Genomic DNA, 18,586 nt, shown 5'->3' on the forward strand with positions numbered 1-18,586 from the left:
ATATCACCCAAACTAAATCACAATTAGACAAGTGAAAACAGGCTACATATCCCCAAAAATACAAGGTAGTTACAGATCTACCACCAGTTTTTGTTGCCCAATCAGCAGACATCCACCTCTTTTTTCCAATGTGGCTTCCAGCCATTTATATATCTACTAGAAAGACCCAGATTTTTGTAACTTGCCTTCAGCTACAACACTGATTAAGTTGCACAGAGAGCTTCTGCAAATCCACTTGGCTAAAAAAGCTACAGGAAGCTTATTGCAGCAATTTTCCTGAGTTGACACGTCCCTTTTATTGGCTTCATGATACTGACTTACTGATGTTTTGGGTCCCCCTTCCTCCAGAAATTACCTCTGATTCCCCATACTACTGGGGAAAATAAGCTCAGCAAGAACATTTACACTCACTGTCCCTAGCAATGGACCCTGCCATCAGTAAAGCACAGCCAAAATGAAACTAGACTGGGTGTACCAGGGAAAGGCTGGCAATAATGGCTTTTGCACAGGGGTTTCTTGCTTCAAGGTCATCCCAAACCACATCACAGACAGCTCTGATAAGCCACAGCACAATGACAGCTCACTGGAGTCTTACAAACACTACAGAGTTTATGAAGTTCATTTTCTGTCCCTACCTAAGGCTTTGTTAAACTAAAATAGATATTTTCTTTTTCTTTTAAAAGAAGGCTGTGTTGATTTTGTTGGTTCTATTGCATAGCCAAGCACTGCTGCTGCACTTAGAAATGTCTACCTGCATAAGGCCTCAACTCACTATTTCTAAAAATAAAATAAGTCATATTAATTTGTTCCTCCAGCACCTGGTGTTTAAAGTTATTTCCTGGCAACTTCTGTTCTTGGCATTTAAACATTTTTCATATTCAGCTTAAGTCTGACAGCGCTATTGGTTATCCTACTCTGCCTCACTAATAATTTGGTTGATGGCATGCAGGTGGGTTTCTCATAATTAAAAAACCTATTTGCAAAGTTTGCATTAGGTGGTCTGAAAAAATAGAGCACTCCTTTCAAAGGTTAAATATAAGTAGGCTGCAGAGCTCCATGAAAATATTGCATAATTTAGAGATAAAAATAGTTTTGCTTTTGCTTTATTCAAGCTAGGCTGGATAGGTAGATTTTTTTTCTGCAATCAGCCTAAACCTCATCTCTTCAAGTTACATGCTCAAGTTGATTATAGAAAATTAAATTTAGTATTAATCAACCTAGGAAGAAGGAAATTACAAAAATTAAGCTAATGCATAAATCATAGAAAAGAATGGTGGAACCAGCTAGAGGAGATCATACAATGCATCTTCATGCTTGTCCACACTAGAATCAACTCCCCCCCCCATCCCCAAGCCACTCCTGAAAGGTATTCATCCAACTGTTTAACAAATTTACCTATAACACAGGTACCAGAAGCCACCAGCCAGAGCCCCCCAGGGCCCCACCAGCCCTTCTGCTGCAGACCTTGCCCTCGCATCCTCCTGCTCTCCTGATTTGGGGTACCCCCTGACCCTTCCCTGGTGGGAATGCACGGCACGACAGGACAGAAGCAAAGGAACCAGCTCTAATGAGGTTGCCATTAGCTGCACTTCCCACCTGGCAGGATGTGGGGCTTTTTTCCTTCAGCAAAGAATAAAAGCAAGCTCCACCAGCAGGTCCCACACAAGTAGTCTTTATGCCTCTGGACCTCCAGGAGTTGCCATGTCCAGAGTCACAGTTTTCCACCCATGTGTTCAGAGGCATCAGTACCTGGTGCTGGGGTGGAAGGGACAGCTTGCTCTGGGGCGATGCAGGTACCCACAGACCCCGTACCGTGAGAGCCTGAGCTGTGTGACTGCAGCACAGAAATACTACTCGAAGCAGCAGTTGCAGGCAGGGCCCAGGGAGGCAGCAGCGAGTTGCTTGCAGTTTTGGGCACAGAACTGCAGCACTTGGCATCACTGGAAAACGAGCAAACCCAAAAGAGCAAACACCATTACCTAACTATAAGGAATCCAAGCTTAGAAATACATATGCTTAAAAGTCTTCTGATTTAAAAAGAAAAAAAATCTACACACTGGCTGTGGCTTTCAGCTTTTCCAGCACCTTCCTAAACCATTAATTTATCATCTGACAGATCTGCCCTACCACTTTACCCTGGTTTTACAGATGAGAAACTACTGCCTGCACAGAACCTGATCCAAATTATCCTTGAAGTCAGTGGGATCTCCTGGTGATTCCCATGGGACATAAGCACAGCTGGACAACCGTGGTTCCAAATTTCCCAAATACCTGTCCATTACTTTGTGAGACCATTTCACCCTCTGGCCATGAACCTGAAGAAAGCTTGGTGGAGGGCTCTGCTACACTACAACATACAACTACACTCCTGCCAAGCCACAGCTGATGGTGTATTAAGCTGATTTTGTCTTTTATATGAAAACTTATCTAACATGTAGCAGCCAGTTGGCCCTGCAGTGACTGCACTGCTTTGGGTTCTCCACTCTGCAAAGCAGGTAGCATCCCCTTTACACATATAATAAGGAAGCATTTAGTTCTGAAGGTACACTTACAGTCCAAGAATTTTCTTTTCTGAGCTAAATCCTGATGTTTTACTCCTTCCCTAACCTTGTTTCCTAGGACACACGCAAATCCAGTCAGTCTTTATCAGCTGGGGGTGTGTGAGGGCAGTTTTAGATGAAGCTCTTAGAATGGCATTGCTTTCTTCCTGAGGAAAAAAACATCAGCAATTTAGAGAAATTAAAAAGCTAAATGAAGTCCTTAAGAGTTCCCCTTAGTCACTTCCAAACTTTTTCTAATCCCTTTGAACTCCATCCTCTGTAATTTAATCAACAGCTTGTTTAGGATTAATCTTTTCCATCCCCAATTACACACGTACACACACAAATGTCCATCACAGAATAAATTAAATAGCAGAACCCTTATAAAGAGCCATAACAATTTCAAATTCTCTGGAATCAAGAATAAAGGAATCAGTAGCATGATTAAGGCTGAAGTCAGAAAGAGCATCTCTTAATGAGTTCCTGGGATGCCTGAGGCCGCTGCACCCCTCAGCAGTGAAGGCTGGGCTCACCCCACAGCATCACACAGCATCTCCCTGGGACACGGCCATCATAAGCTCTGCAGTTATTAACAGTGCCTCACCAGATGCCAGATGGGGAATCGCAGCCTCACAATCTCCTCAGGAACATGCACTGGTGCTGGACTGAGAAGAAATTCCCCAAATAACTGACTCCAACTCCAGAGCTAGCTGTCAACAAGGGCTGCATGGAGACAGCAAGGCACCTCCTGGGATCCCCTGGGAAAACACTGCTGGAGACCACACTCAGCAGTGTAAGTAACTGCTTGGCTCAGAGATTAACAAAGAGTGTGTTTGACCGGGTAAATCTAAGACCTTTTAAGAGAAGCAGGGGAACAACCTGGCAGGTCAGAACACAAGGGCCATGAAGTAGCCCAGATTTCCCCAGAAACACTCCAAACCCCATTGCTCTTAGTAACTCCTAGACCTAACGAAGCACTTCAGAGGCTGCTGATGAAAACTGCCTCGTAGAACAGGGAAAGATCCCTTGCTTTTGAGATATGTACATGAGCTGCAGATGACAACTGTAGCACAGCCAGGTCATTACAAAACATAAGGTTTTATGTCTGTGGAAAACCTAAGGCCCCAAGAGGTTTCAGGGAACCACACTTGTCTAATAAACCCTCCCCTGTCCAGAGAATGCACATCCTAACAGAACACCCCTGCAGTGCTGCTAAGGAAGAGGGGGGGTGCCTGTGCAGACACAGCACTGAGAGAGAAAAGTTGTTTCATACCCCCCATTGCTTGGCAGAAGCAGCACCCCCTGCACATACCCTTCCTGGAATCTGTGATGGTGCTAAGCAGCATTATTTGGAGTGCACAGGACTGCAACCTGCTAGTTTCATTTTATGGCCAAAGCTAATTAAATGAGTTCTGTGAAGGCAGATGACATTTCACATGCCTCAGTCCAGCATTTGTATTTGTTCTCACAGCACATTTCCATTTTCACTGTGGACATGGAGTGTGTGACTTCACCATGTATCCAAGCAGTATTTCACAGTACAGGACTGCTTTTCCACTTTTGGATCAAGGTGAAAGATTCATGCAGAGGATGGACAGAAAGAACACAGAGGATGGCAGCAGAAATACAGGGAAATTCTTTCCACTGCCACTTCACTGCAATCTGCCATCAGTCCTTTTGTTAGGGCAGGTAAGAGGGGGGCAGCTGCTGTGGGGTGATGAGAGCTGGGCATCTGGTGGCTCAAGTGTGTCAGGACTACTCAGCTGCACTTCAGCACTAGGCAGTTTGTGTCTGGGTAGGTGAACACCTTCCAGGGCCTTTTTTTTCCCTTTGGAAATCTGTATTATTCTAGAATGAGACTAGCCTAAGTGCAGCCTAATCTTTTAATATCTTAGGAAGACACCTGCAGAGACTCCCTAATGACCTAGCCACTGAGCACCTGTGAAGCGCCTTGTAGTGTCAGAGTAATTCAGGACAACTGCTTGTTTGCATAGAGAAGTGTGTGTGTCTCTCTCTCCATGAACCAAGGTGCTATGATCCAAACAGGTGTAAGGCAGGATCCCAGGTTCCTCTGCAAGCTGAGAACTATCTTGACAGTGATACCTCTGAGCAAAACAACTTTGTCCTAGGTTCATTGGAAGATCAGAAGACCTTCAAAAGTTATATTTAAGTCCACGTGACTTTTCTGGACACAGATTTCCCCTGCAAAGAAGTAAAAATTTATTAATAAACTGCAATAGTTTCATGTAAGAAACAGGGAAGCAGGAATGCTACTAACCTTGAGAACATGAAGAGCAGCCTCTTGCTTTTTTCCTCCCAAGTGCAAATCAATCATCCACTTGACACAAGCTTTTAATCTTATGCCACTTATCAGCAGCAATCATCTCACTTTTTAGTTGGAATTTGTGAACAAGTATTCTGTTTATTAGTTTAATAAAAGCTCAAATGCATAGAGCTACAAACATCAGGTACCTCAGCACACACTAACACAGGGTTCCCCTCTATTTCAACTTTTTTATGCTGCAGAGAAGTCAAGATCACCAGGACCTGAGATCCACAGTGCAGATACCCCAACAAGAACTCAGTCCCCACCACGTCATCACTTGCTAACTTTACAGCAACTACTGGGAAGCACAGCTCTCACACCATACTTACATCTTGTTTACCTCTGGAACATGTTGTATGTGCTTCCCAGGTTTAGAAGTCTCCCTGGCTTCCTTCTCACAAGCATATGAAATGTCTTAATGCAACACTGCAGAAAAGGTTGTCCATACATCTAAACTATACATTTATTTAAATAAGTAAGCAATTTAAAGTCCCTGAGTTACACGTCACCTCCTTACACCATTTCCTCAGAAGTCACCACATGCTTTCTGGTTCACCAATTATCACATTGTTCCATAGCAGCACCCAGGGATGATCTCATGAGGCATGCCACCCTCTTGTGTCCAAAACGAGTTTCACTAGTTCCACTTGGAAGCAGGTACCAGGAAAGCACTTTACCATACTAGACACAAACAGCCCTCAGGTGTCTGGGCATACAGGTCTCTCTAAACCTCTCTTCAGAAGTTTGCTGTTACTGATGCTTGCATTTCAAACAAAGTTCAGTATTTCACACCAAGCAAGGAACTTTCACCAATTAGAAGCAATTTTCAACAAATCATGACAGAGTACCAAAAGCAGAAGTATCAAATGTAAACAACTTGTAAACATTAGTGACAGTGGCAGATTCAAATAACAGGAAAGACCACAGAAACAATTCACAATTCAGAAACAGCCTTTTGTCATGAAGTCTTTATGGCTTGACAGAAAGAAAGTTAGATTTGTTTTGATGTGATTAGTGCAATTTTTTTATTTGAGAGGTCAGTTAAGAAGAGTTAAACAGATGAATCCAGTATGACACCTCAGTTTCCGAGTTGTTTTTGAACCTGATCTGAAATATGGCACTGGACTCTTACCTAGAGTCAAGGCATTTGTGATCTCAGAAATAAAATCAGCTATTTTCCCCCCAGGACATGGAGGTGGTGGGGTTCTTCAAGGGATAACTCGTATTTCATATAAAACAGAGGAAGGAAAGCTTAACAGCATAAGTGCAGCTGTGTTCTTGGCCGGTACCTCTGCAATCCACACATACAGCTTCATTTAATACGTAATTCCACTTGGAAAAGTGAAGGAAGGAAGGAGGAGGAGGCAGCCTCGTCGAAGAGATGGGTAATGCAGCATTTGGAAACAGTCCGCTCCTGGAAATTCAGACTCCCGCAAAGTAACCTTGAGCTTTTATGCAAGGAGTGGCTACAAACAGCATACTCCCCAACACTGTCTGAATTCAGATCCTTCTATATTCTGCTATCTCATGCAAAGCAAGAATGAATATGTAAGCTTCTCTCCAAATCAAAAATCAGTGTTACTTTCCTTGACAGTGGTAATGTCGTATAGAGAATTTTCAAGTAGTGCACACCTTTTTGGAATCAGAATCAAGCTTCAAGACACTCACCATGTCTTCAACTTGAGTTGATATGAGTTATCCATTCCCTGATTCCAGAGACACCACTAGGTCTGGCACCACTATCTGCTTACACTTATTGCTTTTACAAGCTGTATGCATTCCAAGGACACCTAGCTCACCAGAGCATCTTTGCTCTTCCCCTTTGTTTCTCTTCCAATACGAAGAACTCCCATTAACTCTAATGGAAGTCAAACCACATGTGCACAGGACATAATAGACCTATTAAGGCTACATGGCTGACCAACAGAAACAGAAATACATGTATGTAACTGAAGTTTTCTTACATTTAGCAAAGGGCACCAAGTTTTAATTGAGACACTTCAACCTGTTACTCTTACTTTCTTATATCCACCTTCCCCCCCACCCCTTTATGTATGGGGAAGACTCACTGTGCTTCCCTAAGCAAAACAAGAAACAGATCACATCAAGTTTGCTCCATAGACCAAAAGGTAAAAAAAAAAAAAAAACCCACACAAAGGACAAACTGGTTCACAGTTAACTATAAATAAAAGTGCAGTAAGTGCTCAAGTAGAGTGTAGAGTTTAAGCAAGCTGTACAACCACATTTGGCATAGTCATCTTTTAAAGGCCCTGCGTGGGTCCCTCCCATTACTGACAGCAGGAGGAAGAGGCTGAACACTATTAGCTGGTGCTGGATTTACAGGTCCTCGTCCATTGCCTCTCCCACTACCTGCATAAGTGTGGCTGTGATTATACATGAATGGAAATCCACTTGCTTCAGGTCCAGTTTGTAAACCATTTCCTAAAAAGACAGAAAAAAGGTTATTCCAAGTTCCATGGACTGAAATCACTGCTCCCTTATATAAGTTTAGCAACAGGGAACACACGGAGTTTGCAGTAACCAGCAAACCCTGAGGACCAGAAGCGTGGTCCTTCGGGGTCCTGGGCACTGCAAGACCTCAAACCACAGGTTACCTTTCTCTCCCCTCCCAAACTACTTCCCCTCCATCCCTCTTTCTCAGCTAAAGCAAGAAGGGTCACAGCAGTAGTTTTACAACACCAGGTACTGAGTCTGGACGTCGTGTAGGCAGACTAAGGTTCCCTCTCAGCTTACACCCTCTCAAGTCCTTGAAGTATTTTCTTATTTAAGCTTCTACATTTAAATAAAATATATATTAAAAAAATATATAGACAAGTCAGATATTGGAATTCAGATACTTACTACCCCTTCTGTTTTGGGGAGCTAACCTGGCAAGAAAGCCATGGTGACTAACAAGATTAAAGTAAGGAATCTTTAAAGCCAATGTCTTGTTCAGTTTAAAAAACCCCAGAATTTCAAGTGCTGCAAGAACTCTTCAAAAGCATCGAAACAATTTAGTATTAGTCAAGTCCCCTTATGTGATACAGGCACCCTGAATAGTCTAATCTCTTCCACTTCTAGAGAAGAAGTTCTGAAAACAATGATCAGGAAATGTTCCTGTTTGACATTCGGGCCCCAGTTTGAATGACTTTAGAGCCTAGCAGACTTTTATCCCAAGAATGGAGAACCCTTAGTAAGATAAATTTCTTTCTATTCCCTTCAAGTGTTTCTCATCTTTTCACTTCTGCAAAATGAAAAAAACTTACCCAGTGGCCCAAAAGTACAAGTACCCATACCACTTGATGCAGAAATATTATTCTGTTCACCTTGTGCCTTTGGAGAAACATTAAAAAGAAAAAAAGACATGGGATCAGAGAGAGAAAATTCACATTTTTACAGAAAGTGGTTGATGTTTTCTTTCCTGTGTTCTTATAGTGGCTCCACATAGAATTTATCTGCTACTTTAATTATTGGCTCATTTTTAGCTATATGTCACTTTAAGTTCATTTTTCCAGGAGAGTCACATCTGATCACAGCCTAGTGGGAAGTATTCAGAACCAAGAGCACTTTATGCCAGAAACCTCAGACAAGTTTAACATACCAGTTTGTTCTGCCCGATGTGTTCTGAGTTGGGCTCGCTGTAGTTTGGCACTTCTGAGTATACCATGCAAAACCTGGGGAGAAATCAGGATTATGAGGAAGTTCTAAAGCCATTTTTAATAGAGTTCTCAACTCCACAATACAAAGAGCATATGTTCTTGACACATCCCATCACCTAAAAGTAATTAATCCCGACCCCACTGTTCAGAGAATATCCATAGGTATTAAAAGGCTCTTTGATCCCTTTATATGCTTGTGGTGAGGCTGTCACATCATTCCTGGTGTGAAGTCAAGCAGAGGCAAGTATACCTTTACTCAAGTAGGTAAACTGGCCTAAGGAAAACAAAAGGTGATGAAAGGGCTCCCTTTGCCTCTCTTCCAGCTGCACAATCTTGTCCAGCACCCACTCACAAGGTCACCTGAGGCACAGAGTCACCCAGCCTGCTCCCAGACTGGGATTGCATTACATGTCTAGGGAAGAGTTAAGCACTCCCACATGCTCTCATGCTATGCAGTGCCCCATTAGCAATAATAGCAGAGGAGTCCAACGCAGGGAATGAAATTCAAAGCATCCTTTTCCACTCGAGGGGACTGTGGAGGAATAGGCCCATCAACTCACCACATGGAAATTATGGCAGAGGGGAAGAGAGATTTGAATCATTACACAGCACTGTTAAGCAGAAGTGGAGCTCCCACCTGCTGCTTGGAGGCACTACCCAGATGAGGAACTTACATCACTCCAGCCTGCTGGGGAGTAAGCCAACTGGATGACATTTCTGAGGTGATGGATTTACACCAAATAAAATCTACAGGTTCTTTTGCACAAACTCCAGCTGAATGCTGGCATTTCTGAACCATACAAGAAAAGATATGGCCACCCCAGAGCCCCACTTCCCTGGTGACTATAAGGTTTCCCCACAGAACTTTGTGCAACAGTGGAAGTACTGTTCTGGTTAGAAAGCGTTGCTATTTTTTCTGTTGCTCAAGTATGTTACTCATGTTTGTTCTTAGTCAGGAGCTGTTGCCCCAGTCTGTGGGCAGTTTAAAGCAGGTTTAATGAGGCTTGTTTTTGCTTAGATATGATTCACTGGAGTCACCTTGGTCTTCCTTCTTTGCACTGCCTGTTTCTCAAGCATGATACACATACAGAAGGCTTCCACCAAAATGAAGTTGTTAATCAAGCTGAGGCCCAGGTAAGTAATGCAGATTCAGTTCCTTGTTGTCTACACATTTCCTCCTCCTAGGTAAAATCCATTGGCACTCCATCAGTGCCAATGATGGGAGGCTACTTTTCCTCAACGTATCTACAGTCTAGAGGGGGTTGGGGCTCACTACCACAGTGGCATCTGGAAACTTGTATCAGGGTTGCCTTGTGCTGTACCTATCCATGACCAACCAACAACACACTTTCGCTGCCCTAACTTCCACTTACTAAGAGCCACCACATCTCATACTTACCGTGACCCTCTGCTGAGAGGAGACAAAGTATGAACATGCAATACTTACTCCCCAATTTTATGCAGCTCCCCTCCTCGTCCTGTATAAAGTGTCAGGCATCCTTTCCACAGAGATGCGTACCTGGCCAAAGAAAGGAGAAGTGATGCAGTCTCTTAGTGAATGAGTTCACGGAGGAAGTGAAATCATGCCGTCTTCCAGGAGCTAACAAGCATTACCTATCAGCATGAATGGACTAAAAAAATTCCCAGGGACACCAACACTAAAAGTTTATAGATCCCCATGTACTACTTCTACCAAAAGGTATCAGCAGCTCAGCAGACTCCTCTGGCAATTACAGGAAAGCACCCAATTATTTTGAGATTGGATGCTCTTTGGTTGGCTGGAGCAACCCTTATAACTGGCCCTGCAGAGGAAAGGCAGTTTGCCAAAAGCAGTATCTGTGTTACATTCAGTGACAACTCTCAGTTTTGCTTTCAGCAGGAGCCAGGAAGCATTACCTTTGTTCACTGGAGAACAGCTACTGCTACTGAAAGCACATAATGGAAGTGCTTAGGTTTTCAGTACAGGTCCTTACCAGACTGGGGTTTTTTAAAGGCAGAAGTTTGACCATCAAGTTCCAATTGATGCACAGAAATACAATTAAATAATATTTTGATTACAGGAACATTCCCTTACAAGACAGTGTGAGTGCACTCTAGTCTTCATAGTCATTCTTGACTTCAAGCACTGAAATGTGAGTCATGCAAAACTTTCTGTGTAATTGTTCCTTTCAGTGAGGGGCATCACATAGGTGTAGATAACAAGGAAAATACAGACCAGAAACTGGGCATGGTGCAAGGAAGCTAAAAGGAATACGGGTCTTCTAGCAAAGGAATAGGGAGCCTCAGCAATCGCACTCTTGGGAGTCACAGATAATCTGGACAAGTCACCACTTCCTTATGCCCCAGGTCTATCTCTGGAACATAGATAGCAAACATTCCTCTTGCCCTTTGCCTTATCTGCTGGGACTGGGAGCCATCCGGCCACACACAGGGCCTTGAAGAGGCCCCAGGGAGGAGTCAGGGTGGCAGGAGAGGACAGCACAGCCAACGCAGTGATAACCTGCTCTGTACTTCAGCAGGAAAGCATAGGCACTATAACTGGAGATAACTATCTCAGGAGTTTTCCATCCAGAAGCAGGATTAATGTTCTTCACTTCATAGTGCTACCTTTCACTTTAAAGATTCCCCCAATGCTTAACCTTTAATAACCTGCTAGTTGGGCAGTTTTGTGACAGAGCACAAAGGAAAAGAGCTACCAAGTAATAAATGTAAGTCAAACATACATTTACTGGGACAACACCCAGCAAATTATGGGACTAACAACCTCAAGCACAAAGTTATTCCATGTATGCAAGCACTTGTTTTTGTCTGAAAAAGAGCTGGCCATAAAGCACTGGACTCCAGCACTAACTTCATATTTAGAAATATTAACTGCAACAGCTTCCTGTAAAAAGGGTAAACAGCCAGTGACAAAATTAAGCAACAGTGTCTGCCTTTGAAGAGGAATGCATCTGCAGCTGAGAAAAGGAAAAAAAAAAAAGGAGACAAAAAAAAAAAGGAAAAGGGCACATTTACACATGGGGCCTGGATAAGCTTTTCTATTTGTAACAGTGGGCATCCTGCACTGAAGAGTCAGATTAGCCTACAGAGCTGAAATTTACCCGCCTTGCAATGGCAACATCACTCACTCGATCCTATTTAAGTCCAAAATTGTGTTTGGAGAACTCTGTATACCAGCATGAGGGCATTTTTCTGCAGATGAGAGCCAAACCAGAATGTATTTAATTTTGCCATTTCACTCCCTACACAGTCCTAAGAGAACCTGCAATTCATCTAAATGAAGGCATGACTTTGCCACCCTCTAGAAATCATGCTATCACCTCAAAATTAATTCATACAAGCCAAACTCACTTTTTTACATTAAAGGATGCCATGACTCTCCCATTGTTGCACAGAAACACCAGAGCAGTTACAGTAAGCCAGTCACAGGGCACATTACAGTAATACTGCTGAACAGCACTGCTCCTAATTTGTTTCAATGTCATCTACACACAGGGCTTTGTGCTGTCCCAGAGCTCTGGTTTAGTTCCACCCATCCCTGAGCTCCACGTGCTCTCCACGCAAGCAGCCTTCCCCAGAACCACCTCTGCTGAGGAGTCAGCCCATTTCGTGTAAAAGGACATTTGCATAGGAGGAAGCAGCTGTAGTTTTGGTGGCAAGGGTCATACAATTTCAGGCCACGACCAAGAATTACACTCAAAATAACAAGAGCAGCTCAGTTAGCAGACTCACTGAGTAACCTTTCACCTGCTTTTTCATAAAAACAAATTAAAAGGACCTTACACACACTGTAGTTCCACCATCTCCTAGAGTGCTGTAGGCCAAACGATCAGCGTAATGGATTTCTAAGTGTAGCCTAACTGACATGAAGAACTCAAATAAAAGTGACTATCATTTTGCTACTGGTAGTTTAAGTGATGTGGAAAAGGATTTTCAGATTGACTCTAGTATTCCTTCTCACAGATAATAAATATAAGTTTGAGGGGGTTGTTTTTTGGTTGGTTTTTAAATTAAGTCACCTCTGAGAAATTATTTGCACCTAACCAAACTAACAACCTACGGTGTAGCCTTAGCGTGAATTTTTACAGTGAAACTGAAAAGGTTGTTCTCTGCCTGCCATGTTCGTTAAACTCATTGCAACGAAAAGCAACTTTTCTGCACGGGAGATGTAATCATCCCCTCCTTTCATTAAGGAGCCGACTGCTAGAGTAAAGAAATGACTATGAAAAAAAGAACATGCTTTTGACTTCCCCTGCTTGATTTACAGACCAGGACCGACTGTTGCATTTCCTCCGCCCTAGAAATCTTTTCCTAAGGAGCTTTTTTAAAGCCAGACAAAGTCTCTTCGCCACCACCACCTCGTTACAAACCCAAGCCCCTCCTAGCCTATATGCTCACGCTAGGCATGTTCTGGCCTGGAAAAAGGTGGGTTTAATTTGGCGAGTGACCTCAGGGCGCTGGCTCGGTAACAGGGAGCCGGTCCGAGGGGGGCGGGCCGTGCCCCCCGTGCCCCGGGGTGTCGGCCGAGCCGCCCGCAGCCCCGCGGGGGACAAAGGGCTGCGCGGCCCGGCGGGCGGGGGCGGCCCCGTACGCACCCTTTGGTCAGGCGGAGGATGTCCCCCGGCTGGATGAGGCCGCCGATCTCGTCCCACACGCAGATGGTGATGCTGCCCGTCTTGTCCGCCACCTTGCAGGACCTCACCTCGTGCCCGTCCTTCGTCTTGGTGACTCGCCCTGCGGGGAGAAGCGCGGCTCAGGGGGGGACACGGCGCCGCCGGCCCCCCCGCCCGCCGTGACACGCCTGGGCGGCCCGGGGGTGGGGCGTGCCGGGCGCCACTTACCGATCTCCAGCACAATAAAGATGACATTTAAGTTTTTCAGTCCGGGTTTTATGTCTTTTATGAGGAAATACGTGTCGCTCGCCGCGCTCATGCTGCGGCCGGCGCGGGGGTGAGGGCTAGCGGGGCGGGCCGAGCCCGCATCCCGCGGGGGAGCGGCGGCGGCAGAGCGGGGCCGGGCAGGGGGGCACCGGCGACCCTCACAGGGGACGGGGACACGAGCACCGAGGGGCTGCGCGGTGACTGTGCGGCACGCCCGACCCCCACCGCTCCCTCTACACACTGACACCACCTGCACAAACACCACCCCGCCTCCCGCTCCCGCCGGCACTGAGGCGCACACGTGCGCCGCGCTCCCCTTTATACCGGCCGGGCGCGACCACACCGGGGCCGGGCGGGGGCGGTTGCGGTGAATGGAACCGTCCGGGGCACGCGGAGCGCCGGGAATGGGTAACGGGCGGGCACGAGCCGGCCCCGCGCGCTGATTGGGCCGCGCGCCGCCGCCATCTTCTGCTTGTCGGGGCGCTGCCGCCGCCGAGCCCGGTCCGGCTCTTCGGCTGCGCGCCCTGAGCGTGCCCTCCCTGCCCGGGCAGCCCGGCCTCACCTCACCCCTCGCTCACCCACTGCCTGCCCTTCGGGGAGCATCCCCGCGGCGCCCCGACCGCGCCCGCTGCGGCAGAGGGGAGTTGAGGAGCGGTTCGCTGCCCTTCCGCGCCATTTTAAGCCCCGGCAGTGACACCGAGAGGGGCCTCGTCACAAAGGTTTCCTGGAGGACGATTTCCCAGCTGTTCCCGTCCTCCTTCACTGAGAAAAAAAAATATAATATTTATGAGTTATTTGTTGTTGTTCTGAGGAAGTCTGGTGTTGGTCTTCCCCAAGCAGAAGAAGCTGTGGGAGGGCTGTGGTACTTCAGGACTTGGCTGGGCTGCACCATCCCATTCTGCCCCTGGGACCCAATGCCACATTATTCTGCTCCTAGGACCAAATCTCAGGGGATGTAGGGAAAGCCTGGGGGGTATGCAGTGCCATGCTTTAAACTTTTCTCTGCTAAAAATGTGAGCTTAAATCCTGATGGGCACTAAAAAGGCTGTCTGAAGTATTCTGAGCTCTGCCAGCAGCCTCCTGAGAAGACATGTAACTCTTGAGCATGGCTATCGGCAGGGTAAAACATGAGGGAAGGGCAGCTTTTCCACGTGGAAAGCCATCGAGGTGGTGGACAAGCCACCTTGTGATATACATAGCAGGAGAGTCCTGAGGAAGTTGCTCCTTGCCACAGACCAGCCGAAAGATGTGCAGATGGTTCTGTAATTCAGCTCTCTCCGCTTAGGAAAAGTAGCAGAGCTGTGTGTGTGCACTCTGCTTCTCCTTTTCAGAGCCAAACTTAGCTAGCTGGGCTTTCCCTTTCTATTTCTGTAAGCAGAAATCCATAGATGACAGCAGTTGTGAAATGCCTGGCCGTGCGTTCCGCCACCCTGGAGCTCTGGCCCAACGAATGTTGTGCAATGTTTCTTTGTAGGCAGTGGAGCAGCTTTGCTGGGTGCCACTCGGGGCTCAGAATAAAACACACTCATTGCAGGAATCTGAAAGGAAGGCAACGTGAGCCACAGGAGAGCTTGCTTGAAGGCCCCGAAAGTTTAATCCACTTCTGTCCCAAATCCTTGAGTCAGTGCAGATGGGGGGGATGACAGACTCCCTTGAGGGCCTATCTCCTGGCTGGCTCTATAGCCTTAATCTGGTAACACTAAAATTTTCAGTGATCAACATTAATGCCTTTAATTTAGTCACATGGGAAGGAGTTCCAACCAAACTCCAGGAGTGACAGTGTCCCTGGAAAAGGTTGGATAAAAGTAGTTTATTCTTTAGAACTGGTAACATTTTTCCATACATACATGTTTTTTCTGCCTTCAGTTCTACCTTTTGTCTGGCCCAATTATTTTGAAAGAATGATTTTGTATCCTGTGTTCTCAGCATGGTAGGACCCTGTAGGATCACAGTAGGATCACTCACCAGGTTTTTCCAAAACACCTGATTCTTGGTACTAAAATGTCTGGGACTAGACAGCCATAGGCCATATTCAGCTCTGCCTCATGAAGAGCAACCCTATGGAAAACCTCCACAACTAGTCCCAGCTCTTGCATTCTGAGTTAGTATGAGAAGAGAAAAAAAGAAGGTGGATCCTACTGCAAATCTCATTGGAGCCTCGATGAGAACCCTTCATTTTGCAAGGAAAAAAAAAAAACAGTTAAAAAAAGAATATTCACCTTATGGCAAGCCTTGGGCAGAGAGGAAGTCATGAGGGTGGTTAGCTCAAAAGCAAAAAAACACTAAAAAACACTTCACCAAAGACACGCTTCTAGTCATGTGTCACTGATAAGATGGTTTCAGGTGAACATCTGTCCAGGAAGGCAAGTGCCAGTGTAACAGAGCAGCTCGAGACGTGCGAAGGACACCAGATCTGGGCTTCCAAGCCACCTTGCAGTCAGTACACCTGCACATGCTGCCCCAGGCCTGCAGCAGGGAGCACAGGGGCTGACAGTGAGCGCAGAAGGAGGTGGATTTATTTTATGCTAAGGTTAATTTTAAAGCTGGTAGGAAGAGGTTTAAATTAGAAATGACGATACATCAGGGCCCAAGCAATGTAGGGGAGTTCAAGAGCGCTCTGACAGCTCCGTGGCATGGTTGATCGAGGAGCTAATAAGCAAAGGTGCTTGCCTGGATCTCACACTTAGAATCAAGGAAGAACTGGTTGGGGACATTAAGGCAGGGTCAGCACTGGGTGCAGTGACCGTGAGATGGTGGAGTTTGGGACCCTAAGGCAGGAGAGTGGCGCAAAAGGCAGGACCACAACTCTGGTTTTGAACAGCAGACTTTGACCAAGAATTCTGCTTGTGATATGGTCCTGGAGACCACAGGTGTCCAGAAAAGATGCCTGGCTTTCAAAGATCACCTCCTCCAAGCACTGGGAAGGTCCATCCCAAGCACAGGCAACAGAAGGGAGGCAGGCTCTTTTCAGTAGAGTTCCCTGACAGGATAAGAAGCACAAATGAAAACACATCAGATTCCACCCAAACACAAAAGAACCCTTTTTTTATTTTACTGTGAGAGTACCCCAAAATGAGCCAGTTGCCCAGAGAGGTTGTGGAGTCTTCCTGCATGGAGATACTCAAAACCCAACTGGACACCATCCTTGGCAACTTGTGCTAGCTCACCAGCCAATTTCATTGATTCTGTGATGCTGTGAAATATTTCCTGTTTTCTCAAATGCAAAACCAGACACAGAGCTCCAGGAAGCTTGATGTGTGTAATAGGAAGGCAAGGTCACAAACTCCCCTCTGTAAGGGGCTGGGACTGTGCTGGGAAGTCAGAGCTGGTCATCATCTCTCTTACAAATTCCTTCCAGATTCATTTAAGACAATGTTTACAGTACCTCTTCCACCACTGATGAACAATCTTGCTCTGTTTGTTTCACAAAGAGACACTTAAAATCTTGCTCATATTTTTTTAATCATTCCAATTGCCAACCTCTGAGAGTGCCCTTGGTATTATCCAGCAGTGATTGAATGATTCCTGTTTGCTGTGAAGGTGACCTGCAAAGCAAAACAGTTTTCCCCATCCTGCTTCTTTATAAAGAAACCAGAATTGTTATTAATTTATTTTGGTTTTCCAGCACCTTTTTTCCTGCTTCGTTTTTAACCTCAGATCCGTAAGGCTATCAAGGCGCAGCTGTGGGTGATAGGAGCACCAGCTTTCTGACTTTGCTGGGGGTATAGTCAGTATTACACAAAAAAGGGCTTTGATGCAGGTCTGTCTTCAGCCCCAAGACCTTCCAGCAGACTCACAAATACCCTGTAGCAATGGGTAGGCATGAAAAAGAAGCCCAGAAGCCGGGACAGCAATATACAATGTAAAGAGAAGAGAGAGATGCGTTGTCAGTATCTAGGGTTCCTGGTCTTAAAACAATTGTTGATGAGCACTGACTGCATGAATGGGTCACACTGAGAGCACCAGAACTTTGCTTGTGCAGTTCATGGGAGTAACAGGGAGCACGTCCAATAAACTGTGACTGCAGCCAAAGCAGGAGCCATTCCATCTCTGAGGGAGATGAATGTCTGTGTACTACTCAGTCAGTGTCTTACCACACAAGCCAAATTTAGCCCGCAATGAATGTCTATTGCAAGGGTTCCACTGATGAAGTTAAAATCATTTCCAAGTTCATTTGCTTGCTGCAGAACATTTTTCTTCTGTGTGAAAGATGCAAGTGTTCCTAGGCTAAGATCCACAGGGAGGTTTCATTCCAAAGCAAAATCAGGGTTGAGTTGTTAAAAGACTTCTCAGCAGTCGCAAGCCTGGCAGAAGTCCCATGCATCTCAACAGGGTTGCGATTTCACCCTCTGGCTCTAATGGAGTTATGCCAGCAGAGACATTGGTCCAAACTCCCTATTTCTGTCAGTTGCTCTGTATTTAGTGCTACTGAAGTCCCAAAGTAGATCTTCCCACAAGAAATCTGCCAGCAAGAGCGAAAGCTAATGTGCAATATTGTATTGTACACAGAGATTAAAAATGTACAGAAGCCTGCAAATGCCACCTTTAACCAAGCCTTACCAGGCCATTACCATATGTCTGACAAGCTCCTAAATTAAGCTACAGGTTCAGTCAGCTGTTTTTTAACATTGATGACACTTCAACTCCCTAATGGCACTTCAGTGCCTGTTTAACAAGCAGGCAGTCTGGAGACCCTAGAAGACAGTGGTTTGGTGCCTTCAGCATCTCTTGAGTACACCATATTCAGCCCCAGGGAAATATGGATGACTCCTGGGAAAGCCACACAGATTTGAGAGGAACTTCCTGCAGAAGTCAGTGGGACAAATGCAGTAGGGAATCCTCCACTCTCTTGGGATCCTGTCCTGGCATAGGAACACAGATCCAAGCTGCCTGCTTCCCCCCTGCCTCAGGGCAATGTACCTGCAAGGTGCCTGAAGCAGGAAGGACTGCCAGGTGTCTGATGCCAGGATTTCAGGCAGGTCTGTCTGCCTCCCCACCTGTTAGCTAAGAAAGCTGAATGAGTACCAGGGCACTGTAAATACCACGGGGGGGGTGGGAAGCAAGCAAGTGAAGTAAACAATCAGAATGTGCAGCATTCTTATTCTTTCCAGAGGAGCCATGTCCTGCAGCACTAATGTAGCCTTTTCTTCCTGGGTTTTGCACATTTTAGCAGATGTTTTC

The 18,586-nt window shown here is 45.8% G+C and overlaps 1 protein-coding gene across 1 annotated transcript; it reads right to left on the bottom strand.

Annotated features, from left to right (window-relative positions):
- Nucleotides 1–5,304: 5,304 nt before the first annotated feature.
- Nucleotides 5,305–13,708, bottom strand: NABP1 (nucleic acid binding protein 1). Its single transcript, XM_051787783.1, has 6 exons — nt 13,367–13,708; nt 13,121–13,259; nt 9,973–10,044; nt 8,468–8,540; nt 8,133–8,199; nt 5,305–7,308 (listed from the first exon to the last, which is right to left on the bottom strand). The coding sequence occupies exons 1-6, from the start codon at nt 13,455–13,457 to the stop codon at nt 7,121–7,123; spliced, it is 630 nt and encodes a 209-aa protein (XP_051643743.1). The 5' UTR covers nt 13,458–13,708; the 3' UTR covers nt 5,305–7,120.
- Nucleotides 13,709–18,586: the final 4,878 nt, after the last annotated feature.

The sequence above is a fragment of the Manacus candei genome, unplaced genomic scaffold, assembly GCF_025592945.1.
Source record: "Manacus candei isolate 608988 ecotype Guabito, Panama unplaced genomic scaffold, ASM2559294v1 h1tg000023l, whole genome shotgun sequence".
NCBI lineage: Eukaryota > Metazoa > Chordata > Aves > Passeriformes > Pipridae > Manacus > Manacus candei.